The 26,289-nt window shown below is 46.3% G+C and overlaps 1 protein-coding gene across 1 annotated transcript in view; it reads right to left on the reverse strand.

The window, feature by feature from the left end:
- LOC126195357 (cholinesterase 2-like) overlaps window positions 1-25,888 on the reverse strand; it is a 255,797-nt gene extending 229,909 nt beyond the window's left edge. Inside the window, exon 1 of the mRNA XM_049933935.1 lies at window positions 25,773-25,888. Within this exon, the coding sequence (XP_049789892.1) occupies window positions 25,773-25,776 (4 nt within the window). The 5' untranslated portion in view covers window positions 25,777-25,888. The remainder of the gene's footprint in view (window positions 1-25,772) is intronic.
- Between the last annotated feature and the right edge of the window lie 401 nt (window positions 25,889-26,289).

Consider the following 26,289-nt stretch of genomic DNA (forward strand, 5'->3'; position numbering starts at 1 on the left):
ACTGGAAATGAAATTATACAATTGTATCCACGTAAAACGACAATGATTCCTGAATTAAAGCCAAACGAGTATGTATGAGCACGATATTCTTTCGTAAGCTCAAGTTGCTTTCAACAAACCGACTATGTGAAACAGTTCCGAAAGGCAGCACTCTACCTCGAAACAAATGACTTCGCTTGCTCCTCATCAGAATGAGTGCAAGTACGGCAGATGTTGACCATCGTACTAAAACGTAGGTGCAGATGATTGCCACAGTGACAGCTGAGAGTTGAAAGTTCATCCCTGACATGAACAGCTCTAAGACGAAGTCCTCCATCGCTGCAGTTCCTTTTCTCTAAGACGAAGTGTCAATCGGCACTCTTTCTCAAAACCTTGCTAATACCGGATTCGTGTTAACCAATCGTTGGAGACCTTGCGAGTTCCGACCAATGAAAAATTTATAAAAATAGCAACAATCTCCCTTCTGCTGAAGAATTTGCTCTGGTTAACAAGTAATATTCATTTCCCTCTTAGAGTGGGGAATAAAGCAGAAATTCTCTCACACTATGAAAGTTTTTTCACTCTTCGGCCAATGATAGGTGCAAAAAAGGGCAGCTCGTTTTGTATTATCACGTAATAGGGGAGAGAGTGTGGCAGATATGATACGCGAGTTGGGATGGAAGTCATTAAAGCAAAGACGTTTTTCGTCGCGGCGAGATCTATTTACGAAATTTCAGTCACCAACTGTCTCTTCCGAATGCGAAAATATTTTGTTGAGCCCAACCTACATAGGTAGGAATGATCATCAAAATAAAATAAGAGAAATCAGAGCTCGAACAGAAAGGTTTAGGTGTTCGTTTTTCCCGCACGCTGTTCGGGAGTGGAATGATAGAGAGATAGTATGATTGTGGTTCGATGAACCCTCTGCCAAGCACTTAAATGTGAATTGCAGAGTAATCATGTAGATGTAGATGTAGATGTAGATAGTGGCTGCATATGTGCACTTGCAAGTCTTCATCCCCACTACAAAATTAATTTTGGTGAATAAAATAAAATTCAGACATCAACTTCTGATCGCTTCCTTTCGGTCCAGCAGACTTTTTCTTGTTCTGAGTGCCTTGCGTTTTCCCATCCGCTTGCAGATATCTGTCTGTTAGAAAGGATTCTCTAGGCTGCCCCTCACAATGGAAGTCGGCAGCATCTGACCTCTTCAGGGCTCTTACTGGAATGTGGGACACCTTCTCTGACAGCACCCATCCCTTCAGTGTGCACCTGGCCGGCACTCTTCCTTTCAGCGAGGAACAGTTTTTCCGACTCACTGGCGGTTGTACCCCTCCAGTCCTCACCCTCCGGTTCTCAGGTTACAGAAGTACATTACACACGTCCTTCACTGTACAGAAATGAAGAAGTTCTTGTTACGTACGCAATCGTAAGTTTTTGTTGCAGTTACATCGGTGCTTTCATGCACCACTAGTAATTTGAATCAATGTCTCTTTTGAATAGTGGGTTGTTGGTTAGTGTTGTGGATTGGCCAGAGCGCCAACCCACAATGAGAGGAAGCCGAAAGGCACGCGTTAAAGCTCACGCAGGATGGCGTGAGGTCTGGAACAGGACAATTAATAGAGGCTAGCAAATAAAGTACGTAGCTTCTGGAATACTTAACTTTAATCCATAACTGGTGAACATCACTCTTGACGGTACATGCATCACAAGATAAATAGCAAATGATAATGGCGCCTTGCTAGGTCGTAGCAAATGACGTAGCTGAAGGCTATGCTATCGTCTCGGCAAATGAGAGCGTATTTTGTCAGTGAACCATCGCTAGCAAAGTCGGCTGTACAACTGGGGCGAGTGCTAGGAACTCTCTCTAGACCTGCCGTGTGGCGGCGCTCGGTCTGCAATCACTGACAGTGGCGACACGCGGGTCCGACGTATACTAACGGACCGCGGCCGATTTAAAGGCTACCACCTAGCAAGTGTGGTGTCTGGCGGTGACACCACAGTTAGGTTATGGAGTAGTTTTTGAAATAACAGCCCCGTAACAAAGAAAATCCAGCGACGAGTACTCCAATGCCACGGGCTCCTGTAGAGGGACCGTCAGAGCTCATTTTCTCCAGTATTTGCATAAAGCGAAGTGGGAGATCTGAAATTTGCTCTAGTAAATTTCCTCTATAATCTCTAGAAGCCTGTAAAAGCACTTGTGAAACGCCGTGTGTTCGTCGCTGCCCTTTTTTCCACGTGCCTGTTTTTAGCTGCCTTCTATTATGTCAGTTGAGACTGACGTATAGTCGTTTTTTTAACTCCTCTGTCTTCGTGTTCTATAGTTTTGACTTGGGCGCGTATGACCCCAATTGTTTTTTGCGCCCTAAAGCAAAACAAAACCAAACCAACCAACAATCCTTAACGGAGACGGAGTTCGACAAAATCCAGCATGTATAAAGTAACATAAAAACTGATTCAAAGACCTTCAAAAGTTGTTACATTGCACGTAGTTTACGTGTAAAATATCGATGACTTTCTCTGAGTTTTTAGTGAGATACAAAAGTCAGAATGAACCAAATTTCACCGACGAAGTGTCAGAGGTTATTCAGCGATACATTCCGAGTATTTTGCATAAGCGACCCAGGCACTTCGATGGCTCGTTACAGAGATATTGAATTTCGACTGTTTTCTTGCTCCAGTTACTTTCGTATCTGTATTGCACTGGTAATAGTGCACAACAGTGCAAACGTCGACAGTATTACCATGGATAATGCCGTCACTGGTGAAGAGCTGGCCGGTATGCACCTCGTGCATGGGTTCACAGAATGCAGTGGGAAAGCGACACAAAGGCGCTAAGCTGAGTTGTTCCCCCACCGACTGCAACCACGTCACAATACTTTGGTTCTGACTGAAACTGCCATGTTACTCCTGTTATGTGTTGAACGTTTTGGCTATTTCATATTACTAGTTTCCTCCCTCCTCTGAATGAGTTTCACAGAAACAATACTACTACAACTACTACTACATGATCAGGCCCAGTGGACGGCACGCATCTACAAGTTTCCCTCCTCCACTGTATTCTGTCCATTGCTGCTATCCGCCATTCGTCCACATCTATTGACATTTGGTTTAAATCTTCATGGATTCCATCCCTCCAACGCTTCTTGGGTCTCCCTGGCGGTCCCTTTCCTGTAGGTGAGAAATCCTGGAGCTTCCGAGGCCATCTGTGATCCTCCATCTGGGCCACATGGCCGGCCCACTGAATTCGTTTGGCTTTGAAAGTTCCTGCTATGCTGGGCTGCTGGTATAGTTCCTCAAGCTCTCGGTTGTATCTGATCCTCCATTCCCCTGTATCTGCATCCAGAACCGGACCGAAATCTTCCGAAGCACTTTTCTCTAAAAAACAAGGAGCTTATGGAAGTCCTGTTTCCGGATACTGCATGTCTCACAGCCATATAGAACAACAGGCTGGATCAGGGTTTTGTACAGTCGAATCTTGAACTGTCTGGAGAGATATTTGGTCCGAAGCAGTTGTGCTAGGCTGTGGTAAGATCGGTTTCCTGCTTGTATTCTGGCATTGATCTCTGCTTCACATGACGAGTTCTCAGTGACAAGTGCCCCTAGGTATTTGAATTCTTGCACTCTCTTGACGGAATGGTCCCCAACCTGCAGTGATTGTAGATGATCGGCAGTCTGACAATGATCACGCGTCTTAACGAGGTACTCTGTCTTGGCTTCGTTTATGTTTAGCCCAAATTTGCTGGCAGCCTCCTTTAGTGTTTTGGTCATTTGCTCCGACTCCTCTTCCGACCTAGAGAGTAAACAGATGTCGTCTGCATAGGCTAATTATGCCAGTCTCTTTCCTTCGATTTCAATACCTTTGTTCTCTTGGAACGTCTCGCGTACGATCTTCTCGAGGGCAAAGTTGAACAGGATAGGGGACAACCCATCTCCTTGCCTGAGTCCTGTCACAATTTCATACTCCTCAGTGACGCGATTTCCCATCTCCACCTTTGTACGTGTTTCGTTCAGACAGATCTTTATCAGATTGATGAGTTTCTCTGCTGTGCCAAACTCTCTTAAACAGAAACAATACTGGTCACAGCAACAAACCGAATTGATCATGATTGCATCATTACTCTGTAACAACCTGCCGGAGCCCATGGGCAGCTTGCGTCAAAATACTCAGAAGACATCCCTGAACCATCGCTGCAGATTTTATCGGTTTCAATATATACTCACACTGAGGTAACAAAACTCACGGCATAGCTCCTAATATCGTGTCGGACCTCTTTTTGCCCGGCGTAGTGCAGGAATTCTACGTGACATGGACTCAAGAAGTCGTTGGAAGTCACCTGTCACTGCCTCTACAGCTGTCCATAATTGCGAAAGGGTTGCCGGTGCTGGATTTTGCCCACGAACTGATCCCTCGTTTATGACCCACAAATGTTCGATAGGATTCATGTCGACCGATTTGGGCGGCCAAAAAGTTTCTCTCGAATTGTCCAGATTGTTCTTGAAACCAGTCGCGAACAATTGTGGCCCACTGACAAGGCGCATTGTCATCCATAAAGATTCCATCCTTGCTTGGGAACATCACGTAAGGCAGCAAATGGTCTCGAAGTAGACGAATATAACCATTTTCAGTCAACGATGGGTTCAATCAGATCAGAGGATCCAGTCAGTTCCATGTAAGTACAGCCCAAACCATTATGGCGCCACCACCAGCTTGAACAGTGCCTTGTTGACAACTTGGCTCCATGGCTTCGTGGAGTCTGTGCCACACTCGAGCCTTACCATCAGCTCTTACAAACTGAAATCGGGACTCATCTGACCATACCACGGTTTTCCAGTCGTCTAGGGTCCAACCGAGATCGTCACGAGCCCACGAGAGGCGCTGCACGCGATATCGTGTTGTTAGCGAAGGCACCAACGCCGGCCGTCTGCTGCCAAAGTGCATTACTGCCAGATTTCCCGCACTGTCCTGACGCGTACGTTCGTCGTACGTCCCACATTGATTTCTGCGGTTATTTCACGCAGTGTTGCTTGTCTGCTAGCATTGACAACTCTACGCAAACGCAGCTGTTCTCGGTCGTTAACTGCGCTGTCGACGGTGAGACGTAATGCCTGAAATGTGTTATTCTCGGCACGCTCTTGACACTTTGTGTCTCGGAAAATTCAGTTCCCTAATGAGTTACGAAATGGAATGTCCCAGCACTGTAGCTCCAACTACCACTCCGCTTTCAAAGCCTGTTAATTGCCGTCGTACGTCTATAATCACGTGGGAAACCTGTTCACATGGATCACCAGAGCACAAGTTACAGCTCCGCCAATGCACTGACCTTTCGTACCTTTGCACACGATACTACTGCCATCTGTATATGTCCATATCGCTATCCCATCAGTTTTGTTAACTTAGAGTATCTTCTTAGGCAAAAATTTTTGAAGACAAAATAGTCACCCATTCGGATCTATGGGCACAGACTACTCTGGAAAACGTCCTCATCAGGGTAAACCTAGATTGCTTTGTAATGTGGTGCTACAGAAAGAATGTTGAAAACTAGATTGGAATATTGAGGGACTAATGAGAAGTCACTGAATGGTACTGGTGAGAAAAGAAATGGATGGCACAACTTGACACGGTAGATGGGATAAATTTTGAGGTGTCAAGGAAATCGTCAATTTGATAATAGAGGGTAGTGTAGTCAAATTAAATCGGGTGATGCTGAGGGGATTAGATTAGGAAATGAGACACTTAATGTAGTAAAGGAGTTTTGCTATTTAGGGAGTAAAATAACTGATGATGGTCGAAGTAGAGAGGATATAAAATGTAGACTGGCAATGGCAAGGAAATCGTTTCTGAAGAAGAGAAATTTGTTAACATCGAGTATAGGTTTAAGTGTCAGGAAGTCGTTTCTGAAAGTATTTGTATGGAGTGTAGCCATGTATGGAAGTGAAACATGGACGATAAATAGTTTGGACAAGAAGAGAATAGAAGCTTTCGAAATGTGGTGCTACAGAAGAATGCTGAAGATAAGGTGGGTAGATCACGTAACTAATGAGGAGGTATTGAATAGGATTGGGGAGAAGAGAAGTTTGTGGCACAACTTGACTAGAAGAAGGGATCGGTTGGTAGGACATGTTTTGAGGCATCAAGGGATCACAAATTTAGCATTGGAGGGCAGCGTGGAGGGTAAAAATCGTAGAGGGAGACCAAGAGATCAATACACTAAGCAGATTCAGTAGGTACTGGGAGATGAAGAAGCTTGCACAGGATAGCGTAGCATGGAGAGCTGCATCAAACTAGTCTGAGGACTGAAGACCACAACAACAACAACAGGGTAGTGTGTATCATAAGAATTGTAAGGATGAGTAGGGATGAATGCGCTAAGCAGGTTCAAATCGACGTAGGCTGCATCAGTTATTCTGAAATGAAGAGGCTTGCTCAGGATAGACCAGCATGGAGACCTGCATGAAACCAATCTTTGAGCTGCAGGTCAAAACACAGCAGTATAAACACTGCATAACACAATTAAAGGATCGCCGTTTGAAAACTCGTGTTTTCCATTGTAAACCACAAGTTTCAAATTTGGCTCAAAGTTGCCTACTTTCTTCCCTCGTAATGGTGCAAAAGCACAGCGCCGTGCGACGTCTTCCTCAGAACGGTGTTTCCTCAGACAGCAAGGAGTCGACAAGCGTGAAGGAAATGACCAGAGCTCAGAAGTTCGTATGAGCTGTAAGGTGGGTTAATGCTGTCAAACCGGTACCAGATTTCACCAAAATTCTGTCCAACGCCACTGTGGACGTGACAAACAGTGAGAAGGTCTGAAAATTCCTGGCAGATTAAAACTGTGTGCCCGACCGAGACTCGAACTCGGGACCTTTGCCTTTCTCGGGCAAGTGCTCTACCATCTGAGCTACCGAAGCACGACTCACGCCTGGTCCTCACAGCTTTACTTCTGCCAGTATCTCGTCTCCTACCTTCCAAACTTTACAGAAGCTCTCCTGCGAACCTTGCAGAACTAGCACATCCTGATTTAGGTTTTCCGTGAATTTCCCTAAATCGCTTCAGGCAAATGCCGGGATGGTTCCTTTGAAAGGGCACGGCCGATTTCCTTCCCCATCCTTCCCTCACCCGAGCTTGCGCTCCGTCTCTAATGACCTCGTTGTCGACGGGACATTAAACACTAATCTCCTCTCCAGAACTAGCACTCCTGAAAGAAAGGAGTCGAGCAGTTGCCCGCGAAAGGCAAAGGTCCCGAGTTGAGTCTCGGTCGGGCACACAGTTTTAATCTGCCAGGAAGTTTCATATCAGCGCACACTCCGCTGCAGAGTGAAAATCTCATTCTTAATGATAAGGTCGTCACATCGCCCTCCTACCCACATTTCACTACTTCTTTTGATGCCTCTGCGACGAAGGTGAGGATCACGACACCCAGCACTGAAAGCTTCCACTGCTACTCTGGCGCCTGCTTGTGGGTGTGAAGAATCTAAAGGGTATCAAAGGGGTTGCCTGCACTCCAGGCGCTAGAGAAGCAGCAGAACGCCATTCAGGTGATTGGATGTCGAAGTCTCTTTAGAGGTATATTTTTACAGTGCTCAGCAAAGGCGCGCAGGTGGCACTGAGGGTGTTGCGAAGCTGGGGACCCTTTGCCATTTTATTAATGCGAATGTCAATTTTACCCCCTTCATGATCACGTCACAGGAGGGCTTGAAACAGGATGGCTGGAAGAACATAAATCTTTGCTGCTTAAAATCATGTTGAGATTTCGACGTCTGGTACTGAACGGTCCCTAGCAGTCCCTGCCTGTATACTCCCACAGGGTTAGATGAATATCGTTTAGACGCACTGTCCACAATGACGCACATCAGTGTACTCGAGAACTGGCAAATGTGATGAAGTGTGGTCGTTCCACCATCGTGCGACATTTGTATACAATGGGGAAGGTTCAGAAATTGGATGTTTCGGTACCACATGCTGTAAGCCAAAATCACAAAAATTAATGGGTCGTCAGAAGAGCATCTCTGCTTGCTCGTCATCAATTGTCTCGCGAACAAAGCAGACCACTCCTGTGCTGTTTCGTCACTGGTGAAAATAAATGGTGTCTTTATGCTAACCTAAGGAAAAGAAAGGAATGTTTGAGCCCAAACAAAGCAGTAACCAAGAACCTTCAATATCGCAGGTAAGTGAGCGACCATTTGTAGCTGCAGTTTATGCCGGGTCATGGCCCATTGAACATAGGCCGGTGTGAGGTGGAGCGTACACTATTAAGTTAAGTAGTGGTTTTGACTTTGTACATATGTACTGTTTGTGTTTTCCTTTTCTTTTTCGTTTATAAATGTATAGCTATGGTGTTCTTTCAATCATTGACAAAAGTCTTCTTAGGCACTTATAGGTTTTATTGTTGTTCTGAAGAAGGTGTAGTTATCTACGCCGAAACCTGGGTTAACACTAGGTGCTTTTTCCGCAGTCGAGGCGGGTTTTTAGTTTTTTAATATAAAAAGCAGTAACCCCCATACAAAGATATGTGCGCACCCAAGAAAGATAGAAGTATGTATCTGGCGGGGCAGCGACGGTGTGCTGTAGTCCGAATTACTTCCCTGAGGTGACATTTAGTGTCAACAACTGCGACGTCTTGCAGACGCAGTCCAAGAACAACGACCCGGAAGGCTGCTTGAAGTGATGCAACTCCGCGATAACGCCCTCCCGAATTATGCTACACTGACAAAAAACGTTGGACAAGAGTTGCGTTGGGAAGTAATTCCACACCCACCTTATTCATCTGATCTTATGCCCTCATATTTTTACTTTTCCCACTGTCTATCGAACAACCTTCAAGGAACTCCATTTCCGGATGAGAATGCGCTCCGAACGAGGCGCGACGAGTTCTTCACCACAAAATCACGTTTTTTGTCTACAGTTGCGGAACAGAAAGGCTAACTCAGAGTAAGCAGACTGTTATAAATAGTGAAGAACAATATACAGGGTGTTACAAAAAGGTACGGCCAAACTTTCAGGAAACATTCCTCACACATAAAGAAAGAAAATACACTCCTGGAAATGGAAAAAAGAACACATTGACACCGGTGTGTCAGACCCACCATACTTGCTCCGGACACTGCGAGAGGGCTGTACAAGCAATGATCACACGCACGGCACAGCGGACACACCAGGAACCGCGGTGTTGGCCGTCGAATGGCGCTAGCTGCGCAGCATTTGTGCACCGCCGCCGTCAGTGTCAGCCAGTTTGCCGTGGCATACGGAGCTCCATCGCAGTCTTTAACACTGGTAGCATGCCGCGACAGCGTGGACGTGAACCGTATGTGCAGTTGACGGACTTTGAGCGAGGGCGTATAGTGGGCATGCGGGAGGCCGGGTGGACGTACCGCCGAATAGCTCAACACGTGGGGCGTGAGGTCTCCACAGTACATCGATGTTGTCGCCAGTGGTCGGCGGAAGGTGCACGTGCCCGTCGACCTGGGACCGGACCGCAGCGACGCACGGATGCACGCCAAGACCGTAGGATCCTACGCAGTGCCGTAGGGGACCGCACCGCCACTTCCCAGCCAATTAGGGACACTGTTGCTCCTGGGGTATCGGCGAGGACCATTCGCAACCGTCTCCATGAAGCTGGGCTACGGTCCCGCACACCGTTAGGCCGTCTTCCGCTCACGCCCCAACATCGTGCAGCCCGCCTCCAGTGGTGTCGCGACAGGCGTGAATGGAGGGACGAATGGAGACGTGTCGTCTTCAGCGATGAGAGTCGCTTCTGCCTTGGTGCCAACGATGGTCGCATGCTTGTTTGGCGCCGTGCAGGTGAGCGCCACAAAAAAAATGGTTCAAATGGCTCTGAGCACTATGGGACTCAACATCTTAGGTCATAAGTCCCCTAGAACTTAGAACTACTTAAACCTAACTAACCTAAGGACATCACACACACCCATTCCCGAGGCAGGATTCGAACCTGCGACCGTAGCAGTCCCGCGGTTCCGGACTGCAGCGCCAGAACCGCTAGACCACCGCGGCCTGAGCGCCACAATCGGGACTGCATACGACCGAGGCACACAGGGCCAACACCCGGCATCATGGTGTGGGGAGCGATCTCCTACACTGGCCGTACACCACTGGTGATCGTCGAGGGGACACTGAATAGTGCACGGTACATCCAAACCGTCATCGAACCCATCGTTCTACCATTCCTAGACCGGCAAGGGAACTTGCTGTTCCAACAGGACAATGCACGTCCGCATGTATCCCGTGCCACCCAACGTGCTCTAGAAGGTGTAAGTCAACTACCCTGGCCAGCAAGATCTCCGGATCTGTCCCCCATTGAGCATGTTTGGAACTGGATGAAGCGTCGTCTCACGCGGTCTGCACGTCCAGCACGAACGCTGGTCCAACTGAGGCGCCAGGTGGAAATGGCATGGCAAGCCGTTCCACAGGACTACATCCAGCATCTCTACGATCGTCTCCATGGGAGAATAGCAGCCTGCATTGCTGCGAAAGGTGGATATACACTGTACTAGTGCCGACATTGTGCATGCTCTGTTGCCTGTGTCTATGTGCCTGTGGTTCTGTCAGTGTGATCATGTGATGTATCTGACCCCAGGAATGTGTCAATAAAGTTTTCCCTTCCTGGGACAATGAATTCACGGTGTTCTTATTTCAATTTCCAGGAGTGTATGTTTATGTGGACATGTGTCCGGAAACGCTTACTTTCCATGTTAGAGCTCATTTTATTACTTCTCTTCAAATCACATTAATCATAGAATGGAAACACACAGCAACAGAACGTACCAGCGTGACTTCAAACACTTTGCTACAGGAAATGTTCAAAATGTCCTCCGTTGGCGAGGATACATGCATCCACCCTCCGTCGCATGGAATCCCTGATGCGCTGATGCAGCCCTGCAGAATGGCGTATTGTATCACAGCCGTTCACAATACGAGCACGAAGAGTCTCTACATTTGGTACCGGGGTTGCGTAGACAAGAGCTTTCAAATACCCCCACAAATGAAAGCCAAGAGGGTTGAGGTCAGGAGAGCGTGGAGGCCATGGAATTGGTCTGCCTCTACCAATCAATCGGTCACCGAATCTGTTGTTGAGAAGCGTACGAACACCTCGACTGAAATGTGCAGGAGCTCCATCGTGCATGAACTACATGTTGTGTCGCACTTGTAAAGGCACATATTCCAGCAGCACAGGTAGAGTATCCCGTATGAAATCATGATAACGTGCTCCATTGAGCGTAGGTGGAAGAACATGGGGCCCAGTCAAGACATCACCAACAATGCTTGCGCAAACGTTCACAGAGAATCTGTGTTGATGACGTGATTGCACAATTGCGTGCGGATTCTCGTCAGCCCACACATGTTGATTGTGAAAATTTACAGTTTGATCACGTTGGAATGAAGCCTCATCTGTAAAGAGAACATTTGCACTGAAATGAGGATTGACACATTGCTGGATGAACCATTCGCAGAAGTGTACCCGTGGAGGCCAATCAGCTGCTGATAATGCCTGCACACGCTGTACGTGGTACGGAAACAACTGGTTCTCCCGTAGCACTCTTCATAGAGTGACGCGGTCAACGCTACCTTGTACAGCAGCAACTTCTCTGACGCTGACATTAGGGTTATCGTCAACTGCACGAAGAATTGCCTCGTCTATTGCAGGTGTCCTCGTCGTTCTAGGTCTTCCCCAGTCGCGAGTCATAGGCTGGAATATTCCGTGCTCCCTAAGACGCCGATCAATTGCTTCGAACGTCTTCCTGTCGGGACACCTTCATTCTGGAAATCTGTCTCGATACAAACGTACCGCACCACGGCCATTGCCCCGTGCTAATCCAAAGATCAAATGGGCATCTGCCAACTCCGCATTTGTAAAGATTGCACTGACTGCAAAACCACGTTCGTGATTAACACTAACTTGTTGATGCTACGTTCTGATGTGCTTGATTCTAGTACTGTAGAGCAATGAGTTGCATGTCAACACAAGCACCGAAGTCAACATTACCTTCTTTCAATTGGGCCAACTGGCGGTGCATCGAGGAAGCACAGTACATACTGACGAAACTAAAATGAGCTCTAACATGGAAATTAAGCGTTTCCGGACACATGTCCACATAACATCTTTCCTTTATTTGTGTGTGAGGAATGTTTCCTGAAAGCTTGGCCGTAACTTTTTGTAACACCCTGTATTATTGACAACTAAAGTCTCTACTATGTGTATCTGTTGTGATTAGTAAACTTATGGAAAACGTTACGAACTTAGCAAACTGAGGAACTACTTGACTGAGAAGTAGCGGCTCCGGCCATGAAAACTGACAACGGCCGGGAGAGCGGTGTGCTGACCACACGCCCCTTCATATCCGCATCCAGTGAGCTTATGGGCTAAGGAGGAGACGGCGGTCGGTCGGTACCGTTAGGGTCTTCCGAGACCTGTTCGGACTGACTTTAGTTTTAGTTGTGTTACGAACTTAAGCGCCTGGTAGGGGCCCTTCGAACCACTTTCACAATAATTGTCTATTATCCCGCTCTCGAACAGCGCGCGGGAAAAACGAACACCTATATCTTTCCGTGTGAGTTGTAATTTAACTTATTTTATTGTGATGATCGTTTCTCCCTTTGTATGTCGGCGTCAATAAACTATTTTAGCATTCGAAGGAGAATGTTGACTATTGAAATTTCGTGAGAAGATCCCGGTGCAACGGGAAACGCCTGTGTTTTAATGATGTCCACCCAAAAACTGTATCACCTTCGTGACACTCTCCCCTATTTCCCGTAATTACAAAACGCGTATGTCCTTCTTTGAACTTTCTCGACGTACTCAGCAAGTGCCGGCCGGTGTGGCCAAGCGGTTAAAGGCGCTTCAGTCTGGAACCGCGCGACAGCTACGGTCGCAGGTTCGAATCCTGCCTCGGGAATGGATGTGTGTGATGTCCGTAGGTTAGTTAGGTTTAAGTAGCTCTAAGTTCTAGGGGACTGATGACCTCAGATGTTAAGTCCCATAGTGCTCAGAGCCATTTGAACCATTTTTACTCAGCAAGTCCTATCCGGTAAGGATCCCAGACCACGCAGCAATGCTCCAAAAGATGACGGAGTAGCGTAGTGTAGGCAGTATCTTTAACAGTTATGTTATATTTTCTAAGTGTTCTGCCGGTAAAACGCAGTCTTTGGATCGCCTTCCCCATAACATTTTCTATGTGTTCTTTCCAATTCAAGTTGTTCGTAATTGTACCTCCTAGATATGAAGGGCTTATTTCAATAGTGGTACAAGTCCATTTTTGTTCATTCTGAGGTACAGAGTCCTAAAGTTAAAAGAGCGCTGAAAAATCTGCAGTTGAGATACCAGAAATATTAAAGTATATATACTCTTTTAACTTTAGGACTCTGTTAAGTTAAAAGAGCGCTGAAAAATCTGCAGTTCAGATACCAGAAATATTAAAGTATATACAGGGTGATTCAAAAAGAATGCCACAACTTTAAAAATGTGTATTTAATGAAAGAAACATAATATAACCTTCTGTTATACATCATTACAAAGAGTATTTATAAAGGTTTTTTTTCACTCAAAAACAAGTTCAGAGATGTTCAATATGGCCCCCTCCAGACACACGAGCAATATCAACCCGATACTCCAACTCGTTCCACACTCTCTGTAGCATATCAGGCGTAGCAGTTTGGATAGCTGCTGTTATTTCTCGTTTCAAATCATCAATGGTGGCTGGGAGAGGTGGCCGAAACACCATATCCTTAACATACCCCCATAAGAAAAAAATCGCAGGGGGTAAGATCAGGGCTTCTTGGAGGCCAGTGATGAAGTGCTCTGTCACGGGCTGCCTGGCGGCCGATCCATCGCCTCGGGTAGTTGACGTTCAGGTAGTTACGGACAGATAAGTGCCAATGTGGTGGCGCTCCATCCTGCTGAAATATGAATTGTTGTGCTTCTTGTTCGAGCTGAGGGAACAGCCAATTCTCTAACATCTCCAGATACTGTAGTCCAGTTACAGTAGCATCTTCGAAGAAAAAGGGACCAAAAACTTTATTGGCTGAAATGGCACAGAAAACGTTCACCTTAGGCGAGACACGTTCATACTGAGTTGTTTCCCGCGGATTCTCAGTGCCCCATATACAGACATTGTGACGGTTGACTTTCCCGTTAGTGTGGAAAGTTGCTTCATCACTAAACACAATCTTTGAAACGAAAGATTCATCTGTTTCCATTTGAGCAAGGATAAAATCACAGAAATCGATTCTTTTAATCTTATCAGCTGCAGACAGTGCTTGAACCAATTTCAGACGATAAGGTTTCATAACTAACCTTTTTCGTAGGACTCTCCATACAGTTGATTGTGGAATTCGCAGCTCTCTGCTAGCTCTGCGAGTCGATTTTCCTGGGCTGCGAACAAATGCTTGCTGGATGCGTGCTACATTTTCATCACTCGTTCTCGGCCGTCCAGAACTTTTCCCTTTGCACAAACACCCATTCTCTGTAAACTGTTTATACCAACGTTTAATACACCACCTATCAGGAGGTTTAACACCATACATCGTTCGAAATGCACGCTGAACAACTGTCGTCGATTCACCTCTGCCGTACTCAATAACACAAAAAGCTTTCTGTTGAGCGGTCGCCATCTTAGCATCAACTGACGCTGACGCCTAGTCAACAGCGCCTCAATCGAACAAATGTACAACTAAATGAAACTTTATAGCTCCCTTAATTCGCCGACAGGTAGTGCTTAGCTCTGCCTTTTGTCGTTGCAGAGTTTTAAATTCCTAAAGTTGTGGTATTCTTTTTGAATCACCCTGTATACTCTTTTAACTTTAGGACTCTGTACCTCAGAATGAACAAAAATGCACTTGTACCACTATTGAAATAAGCCCTTCATATTTAGCTCAATTTACAGCCTTTAGATTTGACTGATTTATCGTTTAACCGAAATTTAAAGAATTCCTTTTAGCACTCATGTGGATGACCTCACACTTTTCATCATTTAGGATCAAATGCCAATTTTCGCACCATACAGATACCTTTTCTAAATCGTTTTGCAATTTGTTTTGATCATCTGATGATGTTACTCGACGATAAACGACAGCATCATCTGCAAACAACCTAAGACGGCTGCTCAGATTGTCTCCCAAAATGTTTATGCAGATAAGGAACAGGAAAGGGCCTATAACACTACCTTGGGTAACGGCAGAAATCACTTATGTTTTACTCCATGACTTTCCGTGACTTGCTGCGAACTGTGGCCTCTCTGACAGGAAATCACGAATCCAGTCACGTAACTGAGACGATGTTCCCTAAATACGCAATTTCACTACTAGCTGCTTGTGTGGTACAGTGTCAAATCTCTTGTCAATAGCACTCAACATTTCGTGTGCATAAAGAGCTAGTTGCGTCACAAGAACGATGTTTTCTAAATCAATGTTGACTGTGTGTCAATAGACCGTTCTCTTCGAGGTAATTCATCTAAATATGTGTCTTTTGACTGCTTTCACATAGAAGTTTCACTTTTCTGGGTCGGCAAGGGACCGTAGACTGTAGTGTGTACAATAATTTCAACTTTATACGTCTACCCGTTCGAACGAGAAACGCTTCCCATTAGTCAGTCGGAGAAACAGGCAGAAATGCAAACAGACAACAAAGTGATCATATAAGGATTCTGTTTTTACCGATCGAGGTACAGGCCCCAACAAATTGGGATTTACATTAAGAGTTAGAGGTCAGCAGTAGGTGATGATGGTTTTTATGTAAGCACATTTTGGGTTATTCTTTGGATGGAAATGATGAGGAAAAGGATCCTGAATTTGGTTCTTAAAAGGAAAGGGGAACGGGGGATGTTGGATGGAAAACATGCGGTAGAGAATGTTGACCGAGAAACTAATGCGGGACAGAGCAGAGTGGGGTAAGTGGGATGGAAATTGTGTAGAAGAAGTTACTGAAGCAAACAGTTGGAAGGGCGGATGAAGATTGTGAGGGAAGAGGAGGCGTGGCACGCAGATCAAGAGCAGTATTCCGCTAAGGTTGGGAGGGTGCGAAGGTCTGTGGGTGAAATTGTGGTCAGGTACAGGAGATGGTCAAATTGTTGTTTCGGTATGATATGGAAAGCGTTTATGTATAAGCTAGAGGAAAGTGCTGGTAGCAAACCAGCTCAGTGTCATGGGAAATGATTCGCTGGTTTTTGTGGGGCTAGCTGTAAGTGTAAGACATCCTGAGGTGTATGTAGTGTCTGGCTGGAAGAATAGAGCGGGCAGGGGGAATTAATACGTTGATATAGGATCTGAATGACCGAGGGCAGACGGATACGTAAGGCGAGACGGAGTGCTTGGTAGAAATACCTCATTTCAAGAATTTAGTTCTCATTTTCAAAACTGACCTATAACAAACAACAAGACTCATAACCGAAAGATAACCAGTGTCTAGAACTTCCAAAGTTCACTTCTGAAGTCATTAAGAAAAAAGAAACACAAACTTTTATAGCCCTTGCAGAACAGAACCACTGAAGAACGGCACATGTATCGACAATTAGTTGCATACATGTATCAGCGTGCGAACCATTCAACGAAACATCATCGATATGGGCTTTCGGAGCGGAAGGCCCACTCGTGTACCCTAGATGACTGCACGACACAAAGCTTTACGCCTCGCCTGGGTCCGTCAACACCACTGTTGATGACTGGAAATCTGTTGGCTAGTCGGACGAGTCTCTATTCAAATTGTATCGAGTGGATGGACGTGTACGGGTATGGAGACAACCTCACGATTCCACGGAACCTGGATGTCAGCAAGGGACTGTTCAAGCTGGTAAAGGTTCTCTAATGGGGTGGGGCGTGTGCAGTTGGAGTGATATGGGACCCTTCATACCTCTAGATACAACTGTGAAAGGTAACACGTACGTAAGCATCGTGTCCGATCACCTGCATCCATTCATGTCCACTGTGCAGTCTGACGGACTTGGGCAGGACGATGTGACACCCCACCCGTCCAGAATTGCTACAGAGTGGCTCCAGGAACACTCTTCTGAGTTTAAACACTTCCGCTGGCCACTAAACTCCCCGGACATTAACATTATTGACCATGTCTGGGATGCCTCGCACTACCTCGAACTCATATGGATTCATGGCGCGAATTTCCTCCAGCACTTCTTCAGACATTAGTCCGAGTCCATGGCACGTCGTGTTGCGGCACTTCTGCGTGCTCGATGGGGCCCTAAACGATATTAGGCAGGTGTACCAGTTGCTTTGGCTCTTCAGTGTAGTATTTCACGCAGACTTTGAAACTTGCTATATTTACTCATTGCGCTCAGTTGTAAAGTTTCTGTACTAGATCCAAACAGTACTGTGTTACTACCAAAGGTGGTTCATTCGATCGTTCGCAATGAGCCAATATTTTTAACACCGCTATGGCATCATCCAGCAGCGACGAACAGTGAGCCGAATACAACGACTGGTTGACAGAGTAAAATACCTCAACATAATCAGATTGAAAGATGGCCTTAGTAACACAAAAACTATGTTCATTGTTTCAGATTATGAAGGCTTCACGTCACCAGCAATGTTCAAGTAGCCACGTTTAACGTGTGTTGACTGTGTTACACGCGTAATTTCAGAAAGCAGTTAATGTTTTCAGCGAGCAAAGGAGCAAACACACACAGAACGTATAAAATTGTGTGTGTAAATTGAATGACGCTAACACAAGTAACCAAATATTCCGCAGAAGTCCTGCAATCCCAGTAGTTCCGCATTGCTTCTTGTTATCGGTTTATACACTCCTGGAAATGGAAAAAAGAACACATTGACACCGGTGTGTCAGACCCACCATACTTGCTCCGGACACTGCGAGAGGGCTGTACAAGCAATGATCACACGCACGGCACAGCGGACACACCAGGAACCGCGGTGTTGGCCGTCGAATGGCGCTAGCTGCGCAGCATTTGTGCACCGCCGCCGTCAGTGTCAGCCAGTTTGCCGTGGCATACGGAGCTCCATCGCAGTCTTTAACACTGGTAGCATGCCGCGACAGCGTGGACGTGAACCGTATGTGCAGTTGACGGACTTTGAGCGAGGGCGTATAGTGGGCATGCGGGAGGCCGGGTGGACGTACCGCCGAATTGCTCAACACGTGGGGCGTGAGGTCTCCACAGTACATCGATGTTGTCGCCAGTGGTCGGCGGAAGGTGCACGTGCCCGTCGACCTGGGACCGGACCGCAGCGACGCACGGATGCACGCCAAGACCGTAGGATCCTACGCAGTGCCGTAGGGGACCGCACCGCCACTTCCCAGCAAATTAGGAACACTGTTGCTCCTGGGGTATCGGCGAGGACCATTCGCAACCGTCTCCATGAAGCTGGGCTACGGTCCCGCACACCGTTAGGCCGTCTTCCGCTCACGCCCCAACATCGTGCAGCCCGCCTCCAGTGGTGTCGCGACAGGCGTGAATGGAGGGACGAATGGAGACGTGTCGTCTTCAGCGATGAGAGTCGCTTCTGCCTTGGTGCCAATGATGGTCGTATGCGTGTTTGGCGCCGTGCAGGTGAGCGCCACAATCAGGACTGCATACGACCGAGGCACACAGGGTCAACACCCGGCATCATGGTGTGGGGAGCGATCTCCTACACTGGCCGTACACCACTGGTGATCGTCGAGGGGACACTGAATAGTGCACGGTACATCCAAACCGTCATCGAACCCATCGTTCTACCATTCCTAGACCGGCAAGGGAACTTGCTGTTCCAACAGGACAATGCACGTCCGCATGTATCCCGTGCCACCCAACGTGCTCTAGAAGGTGTAAGTCAACTACCCTGGCCAGCAAGATCTCCGGATCTGTCCCCCATTGAGCATGTTTGGGACTGGATGAAGCGTCGTCTCACGCGGTCTGCACGTCCAGCACGAACGCTGGTCCAACTGAGGCGCCAGGTGGAAATGGCATGGCAAGCCGTTCCACAGGACTACATCCAGCATCTCTACGATCGTCTCCATGGGAGAATAGCAGCCTGCATTGCTGCGAAAGGTGGATATACACTGTACTAGTGCCGACATTGTGCATGCTCTGTTGCCTGTGTCTATGTGCCTGTGGTTCTGTCAGTGTGATCATGTGATGTATCTGACCCCAGGAATGTGTCAATAAAGTTTCCCCTTCCTGGGACAATGAATTCACGGTGTTCTTATTTCAATTTCTAGGAGTGTAGTATGAAAGTGAGACACGAACAGCGTACAAAATCTGTAACGTTATCTGCCAGATACGTTGTGCGACTGATGGACATCTGTATATCGAACACACACACACACACACACAATCTAACACAGGCTTTTCGGAATGAGATTCTGACCACATGTCGAAGATAAGGAAGTATTCACACAGATGCGTCTCGCTCCATTCGGCCTCTCTTGCTGTTTCCGCCCTGTCGCGTTGACAGTGTCCAGAGCTCATCCAGGTGGAAATCGGCAAACCCCTTTGACGCTGCTCGGGAGCAACTATCTCTGTGCGGACGCTGCGTTTCAGCCCTCACATTCGTGTCTCAAAATCAACAACGAACAAAAGAATACAGTCTTCATAGTACTAGACCTACGTCAAAGACTTATCTACGTCCACATACGTTATCTGCAGATCACCGTGAAATGCATGGCAGAGAATATTTTTGTACCACATACTACGGTTTCCTCCCGTTTCACTCTCGTATTTTGGACTCCAGAAGAAACCCGACCTGATATCTGTGCACCTTAAAGCGCCGCTTTCTGGACGGCAGGTGCGCTGGCCATGGATCGAAGCCGCCTGGTGGCGCGCTGTTATAATAAGTCCCACCTTAGTTACATTCAGAAAAATTTCGCCCACTTTCAAACTGTACATCGATGGTTGGAGTGCTGGGTTGGTATTCCTTCGAGGGGGGAGGAGGGGGGGGGGGGATGAGGGACCGCAACACGACGGGCATCCGATCACCCCTACAATGAATCATGCCAAATCTGTTAATAACCATGTCGACCCTGCGCTAGTGTGGGACAAAGCCGTAAGAAAAAGAAGGAGATGGAGAATGAGAAGAGAGACACCTTAAACGCATCTGTGCACTTCATAATTAGTCCAGTCTTGTCTTCGTATTTTCCGCTGGAATGATACGTGACAGCAATCTTAGGTATCTCATTTAACATTCGGTTCATGGAAATATGCAAGCAGGCTTTCACGGTACGTTGGCGTTTATCTTCAGGTCCCTGTCAGTTCTGGGTATTCAGCATTTCCCTTATGCTCTCCTGTAAATAAAGTAAAACCGTGTAGTTTCACGTAGTCATTCTTTGAATACATTCAACATCCACTGCTAGTGCCATTTTGTGTGGGTCTCACGTACTTGGGCAATATTCTAGAATATCTTACATGAGGCTTCTGTGAGCAATCGCAGCGTGGGATTAGCCAGGCGGGCTGAGGCGCCGCAGTCATGGACTGTGCGGCTGGTCCCGGCGGAGGTTCGAGTCCTCCCTCGGGCATGGGTGTATGTGTTTGTCCTTTGGATAATTTGGGTTAAGTAGTGTGTAAGCTTAGGGACTGATGACCTTAGCAGTTAAGTCCCATAAGATTTCACACACATTTGAACATTTTTGTGAGCAATCTCTTTTGAAGTAAGACAAAACTTTCCCAGCATCCTGCCAATGTTTGGCAGACAACATTTGCCTTTCCACGTGTAAACATCTCAACGTATGGTCAGAATGTACTGAATCCTGTGACTTAATTCCTTAAGGGACCCCATAACGCGCCTATCATTGGAGCTCCAAACTACCAATAACCTCACCCCCTGTAATTGCCAGGAACTTGCAGGCTGAGAGGATTCCTCTGAAGCAGGACAAGCGACTGCATCTGGCTGAGAGACAGTGTCAGTCACTGTTTGTCAGAATAATCAGGGGAGGCCTATTGTGCGCCCCCCTGGGAAGTCTTCCACCTCCTGCCGCGCCCCGAGTCGACCTCCCATTCGACCATGGGTGAGGGGTCAACCTCGGTGCGAGCAGTAACTGGGCTGACCACCTGTGTGGACCAATCGGCGGACTCAGACGCGCTGGACGTCCGTTGGATCCACACAGCCGGCCCACAACAGTGATACTCATCCACTGCAGTTTCAAGCTGTGTAACCGAAGCCATCACAGCATGGAGCTGAGAGAGAAGTGTCAGCAACTCAGTTTGCATCTGCACACAGAAGTCACAGTCCCTATCCATACTATCCATACTGAAGATCGTGGAGAACAAAGGCTATTGACATGCACTGTCGAACTCTACTGTAGGCACTGTGTAAGCTAACCTGTTTCTACAGGTTATTACATTAAGAGTGGGAATGGAAATGCTTATTGATTGTGAAATTAACGTGAGAAGATTAGGGTCGCCACCGACTCTAACCATGCAACTAATCAAAGGTTTGGCCGAGTCGGAAAATAAATTAAAATGAAATGATCACAGACCAAAAACTCATAGAAATACATACGTCGTGATATCGCTCATAGGGGATGCGATGTAATTAATAGTATTGCCTGTGCACTGTCCACGAGAATCAAGCATTTGAAATAAAATAGTACATGCAAGAATACTGTGCAGAAGATCAGCTCCCAGCAACACACCTGAAAATAAGACTTAATCTAAAGCATTTTTTTTTAATAAAAGGGGAAACTAATCACTGGACCTGTGCGTACGGAAACGCATTGGATGTGCTAACAGGAAAGCTACGAGGTGAATGGCTTAGGTGCAAAAACGTAACCTCGGAATGCAAGAGAAAATTGTGTATAAAATCATTTATTCCTAAGATATGGATGTGAGGCATGTACACAATTCCTGATAACATTAATTCCTAAAACATTAAAGAAAAGCATCGATACATACACCGTTATAATCTACACCTAAAATCATTGGTGTGAATCATTCATACAACTGCTGTTGCCTGATAATTGATCGCAATAACTCGTGAAACGATACACGTTTCGCAGTACACCCGCGTGCCAATTTCTAGATATCGTGGCCAAGTTGCAACAATATCACATCACACAATCATGAACAGTTAACATCCGTTAAAACACACATGAGACCGGACAGTTAATGATGACGGTAGCCCAACAAACTCTAATGCTCAACCACGTGGCTGGCTCCCCACGGACGAAAGATACACAAAGCAAGGAAGATGTACGAGAAGGCAAAGCTATAAATATTTAGAAAGATAAAAAGCTTATACAGGCACAGCTGAAAGCAAACAGACATTCAAACAGAAGCGAGTGCTCACTTCTTATCGACACCTTTGTGTGGCGCTCTTCCGGTGGATCCAAGTCTGCTACAGAAATTTACTAAAAGAAAAATCTGCCAAAGTTTTGCATTCCTGGCTGCGACAAGGCAAAGCAATCTTTCAGAGCTGTAAAGCGAGACCAAAAGCTAACAGCTCTCCTCTCGCCAAGTAACGACGCGCCACGCGGCCAGTCTAACTGACCCTCCTTCCACTGGAGCACAGCTGTGGACGCTTCCCGTACCGGCGGCAGACTGCCTCCCTGTTTCCTCTCCAGCCTCCTCCACGCTCCGCGTGGCCCGGAAAACCCAAGGATGCCATTTCCGCCTCCAACCTAACGCAGGTGAATTTCTCACAACTAGCGCAAACCTCTTTGCCTACTTGACCACTACGAGAGTTGGCTATTCTGTACAACTGCTGTTGGATCTGTATGACTATCGCAGACTTCCTGCAGCAGACTACGCCACCGCCTAGCAGCGTGACACACAACCACATTCATTCAGTCACACCACTATGAGAGTTATGAGAAAAGATAAACTAGGAAAACAAAGAGAAATGTTAGTGAAAATGGGCTACCGGACTAATGAAAGGTGGCTACAGGACCCTTTCATCTGACGAAAACGCAAGACACTGTACCACACAAGGGGCTTACAGTGAAGTTGCGTGCTTATGGAATATCGTCTCAGTTACGTTACTGGAATTGTGATTTCCTGTCAGAGAGGTCACAGTTCGCAGTAATTCACGGAAAGTCATCGAGTAAAACAGAAGTGATTTCTGGCGTTCCCCGAGGTAGTGTTATAGTCCCTTTGCTGTTCCTTATCTACACAAACGATTTGGGAGACAATATAAGCAGCCGTCTTAGGTTGTTTGCAGATGGGTTGGGTTGGGTTGTTTTGGGGAAGAGACCAAACAGCTAGGTCATCGGTCTCATTGGATTAGGGAAGGACGGGGAAGGAAGTCGTCTGTGCCCTTTCAAAGGAACCGTCCCGGCATTTGCCTGGAGCGATTTAGGGAAATCACGGAAAACCTAAATCAGGATGACCGGACGCGGGATTGAACCGTGTTTGCAGATGACGCTGTCGTTTATCGACTAGTAAAGTCATCAGAACGTCAAAACAAATTGCAAAATGATTTAGAAAAAATATCAGTATGGTGCAAATATGGCTATTGACATTAAATAATGAATAGTGCGAGGTCATCGACATTAGTGCTAAAACGAAGCCGTTAAACTTCGATCATACGATACATCAGTCTAATCTAAAGGCCATAAATTGAACTAAACACGCCGGCCGGTGTGGCCGAACGGTTCTAGGCGCTACAGTCTGGAACCGCGTGACCGCTACGGTCGCAGGTTCGAATCCTGCCTCGGGCATGGATGCGTGTGATGTCCTTAGGTTAGTTAGGTTTAAGTAGTTCTAAGTCTAGGGGACTGATGACCAAAGTAGTTAAGTCCCATAGTGCTCAGAGCCATTTGAACCTTTTTTTTTAACTAAACACCTAGGAATTACAAATACGAACAACTTAAACTGGAAAGAACACATAGAAAATTTACTGGGGAAGGCTAACAAAAGACTGCGTTTTATTGGCAGGACACTTAGAATATGAACCAGATATACTAAAGAGACTGCCTACACCTCGCTTGTCCGTCCCCTTTTAGCACAGTGCTGCGCGATGTGGGATCCTTACCAGATAGGATTGACGGAGTACATCGAAAAAGTTCAAAGAAGGGCAACAGTTTTGTATTGTCGCGAAATACGGGAGAGAGTGTCACTGAAATGATACTGGATTTGCGGTGGACATCATTAAAACAAAGGCGTTTTTCACTACGGCGGGCCGGCCGAAGTGGCCGTGTGGTTCTAGGCGCTTCAGTCTGGAACCGCGTGACCGCTACGGTCGCAGGTTCGAATCCTGCCTCTGGCATGGATGTGTGTGATGTCCTTAGGTTAGTTAGGTTTAAGTGGTTCTAAGTTCTAGGGGACTGATGACCACAGATGTTAAGTCCCATAGTGCTCAGATCCATTTGAACCATTTTTTTTTTTTTTTTTCACTACGGCGGAATCTTCTCACGAAATTTCACTCACCAACTTTCTCCTCCGAATCCCAAAATATTTTGTTAACGCCTACCTACACAGGGAGAAATGATCACCATAATAAAATAATGGAAATAAGAGTTCGCATGGAAAGTTATAATTGTTCGTTTTTCCCGCGCGGTATACGAGACTGGAATTATAGAGAATTATTGTGAAGGTGGTCCAATGAACCCTCTGCCAGGCACTTAAATGTGATTTTCAGAGAGATGTAGATGAACTGTGTCTAATAAATTAGATTAACACACGGGTATTCAGAAACTGAACTGCCAAAGCACTCAGGTGAGACTAAACAATTCGCTCCTGATTAGGATCTTTTAATACGTCACAAAATCTGTTGGCTTTCCGCCACAAACGAAAACGCAGGGACTATGTCTATTAAATAATAAACTAACACGCAGAAACTCAACAATAAACTAAATTACCAAAGCACACGAAGGAAACTGTAGAATTCGCTCCTGGTGAGGAACTCGTAGAATGTCACAAAACCGGTTACTTTACCGTTGCTGCTTTTGACTTGCCCGGCTACTGCAGTCTGACTCCAGTGGATGTATTTTACGTGGTGCATTTCTGTCCACTCTCATCATCTTTCATCCCCATAGAGATGAAAAGTAATATGCAGTAACCAGTTGCACGTAACGCAAGTAACAAGGACTCAATGTTTAGTCTCACCTGGATGCTTTGGCAGTTCAGTTTCTGAATATCCGTGTGTTAATCTAATTTATTAGACACAGTTCACTTACATCCCTCTGAAAAACACATTTAAGGGCCTGGCAGAGGGTTCACAATAATTCTCTATTATTCCTATCTCAACGTCGGTAACATCTTTAGGATTCAAGGTTTTGGTCTCTGGCACGCTAGTATCTCTGCTAAATGATGGCATAATAAGCCGGAATCCGTTCGGTATAATAAAGAAATATTAGTGGGACAAAAAGCAATTTGTTTGTATTTCATCCTTAAATATGGATTTATTCCACCAAGAAGAGGTGCACGAATCCACTTTCTTTTAGAATTACTTTGATGTTGTACGTAAAACACTGCTTATTCAGCAAATGAGTAAATTATTCCAAGGGCTACTATGCAAGTTGGCCCAAAGTGAACATATTAAAGACATACATCAGACACGTCTCTTGTAATCCATGGATTAAAAATCCTCACTGTTGGGTAGTGAGGAAAAAAAGGACAGGGACCTTTCAACTGAGTGGCTGAGACCTACGTTCGTGTTTTGAAACCAATAAGTTCCGGTGTTTATAGTTTACTGGCGTGTGCATTCAAAGTATTGACTGGTGTACCAGCGTGTACAAAACTGTAAAGTTACTTTATTATCTACTCTTTGGTTCTTCCACTGCACTGTCCGACAATTCGTCACAGTGATAGTGCAGTGTTGACTAAGATCTTGAAGGTGAAATGGCTTAGAGAAAGTGATAGTTCCGTGTTAGGAGCGACTTAAAACACGAAAGTATTGTACTCACTCATTTTCGCAGTTACTCGCTGGAGGGCTCTGAAGCGACTGCTGTCCGGAGGACCACTCTACTTTGGCGTGAAAGTGACAGCGCTATCTGAGCGGTGGGAAAGCGGACATCAAGCGTCTGTAAGGGCAGATTACGCAGTCACGATTGTAGTCCAGATAAGGGAGCAAACAAAGTACACACGTAATCTCCGACGGGCGGGCCAGTTTGTCAGAAGCACCAACTTCTCACGGCCTTCTTTGATCTGGATTTCCTCCGCTCCTTTGGCAATGACACCGTTTCCAATGAAACACTGACATTTCACAGTACTTGAACAAGCGTCATATCGCATTCGTGGCGTACTGAGAGTAATAAAAGCAATTTTTTCCCTGTTTTTATAGCTAATCTCTTCTTTTGTCGTCAGATGGTGTCACAACACAGTAAGTGGAACCAGAGCCTGAGACGGCGGAAGTGAGTGTGCCCGTGAGTAATGCGCATCTGACAAGTCGTCTTGCGGCACGTGGAGGTGAGGGCTTCAGCT

This window comes from Schistocerca nitens, chromosome 7, assembly GCF_023898315.1.
Source record: "Schistocerca nitens isolate TAMUIC-IGC-003100 chromosome 7, iqSchNite1.1, whole genome shotgun sequence".
Classification (NCBI taxonomy): domain Eukaryota; kingdom Metazoa; phylum Arthropoda; class Insecta; order Orthoptera; family Acrididae; genus Schistocerca; species Schistocerca nitens.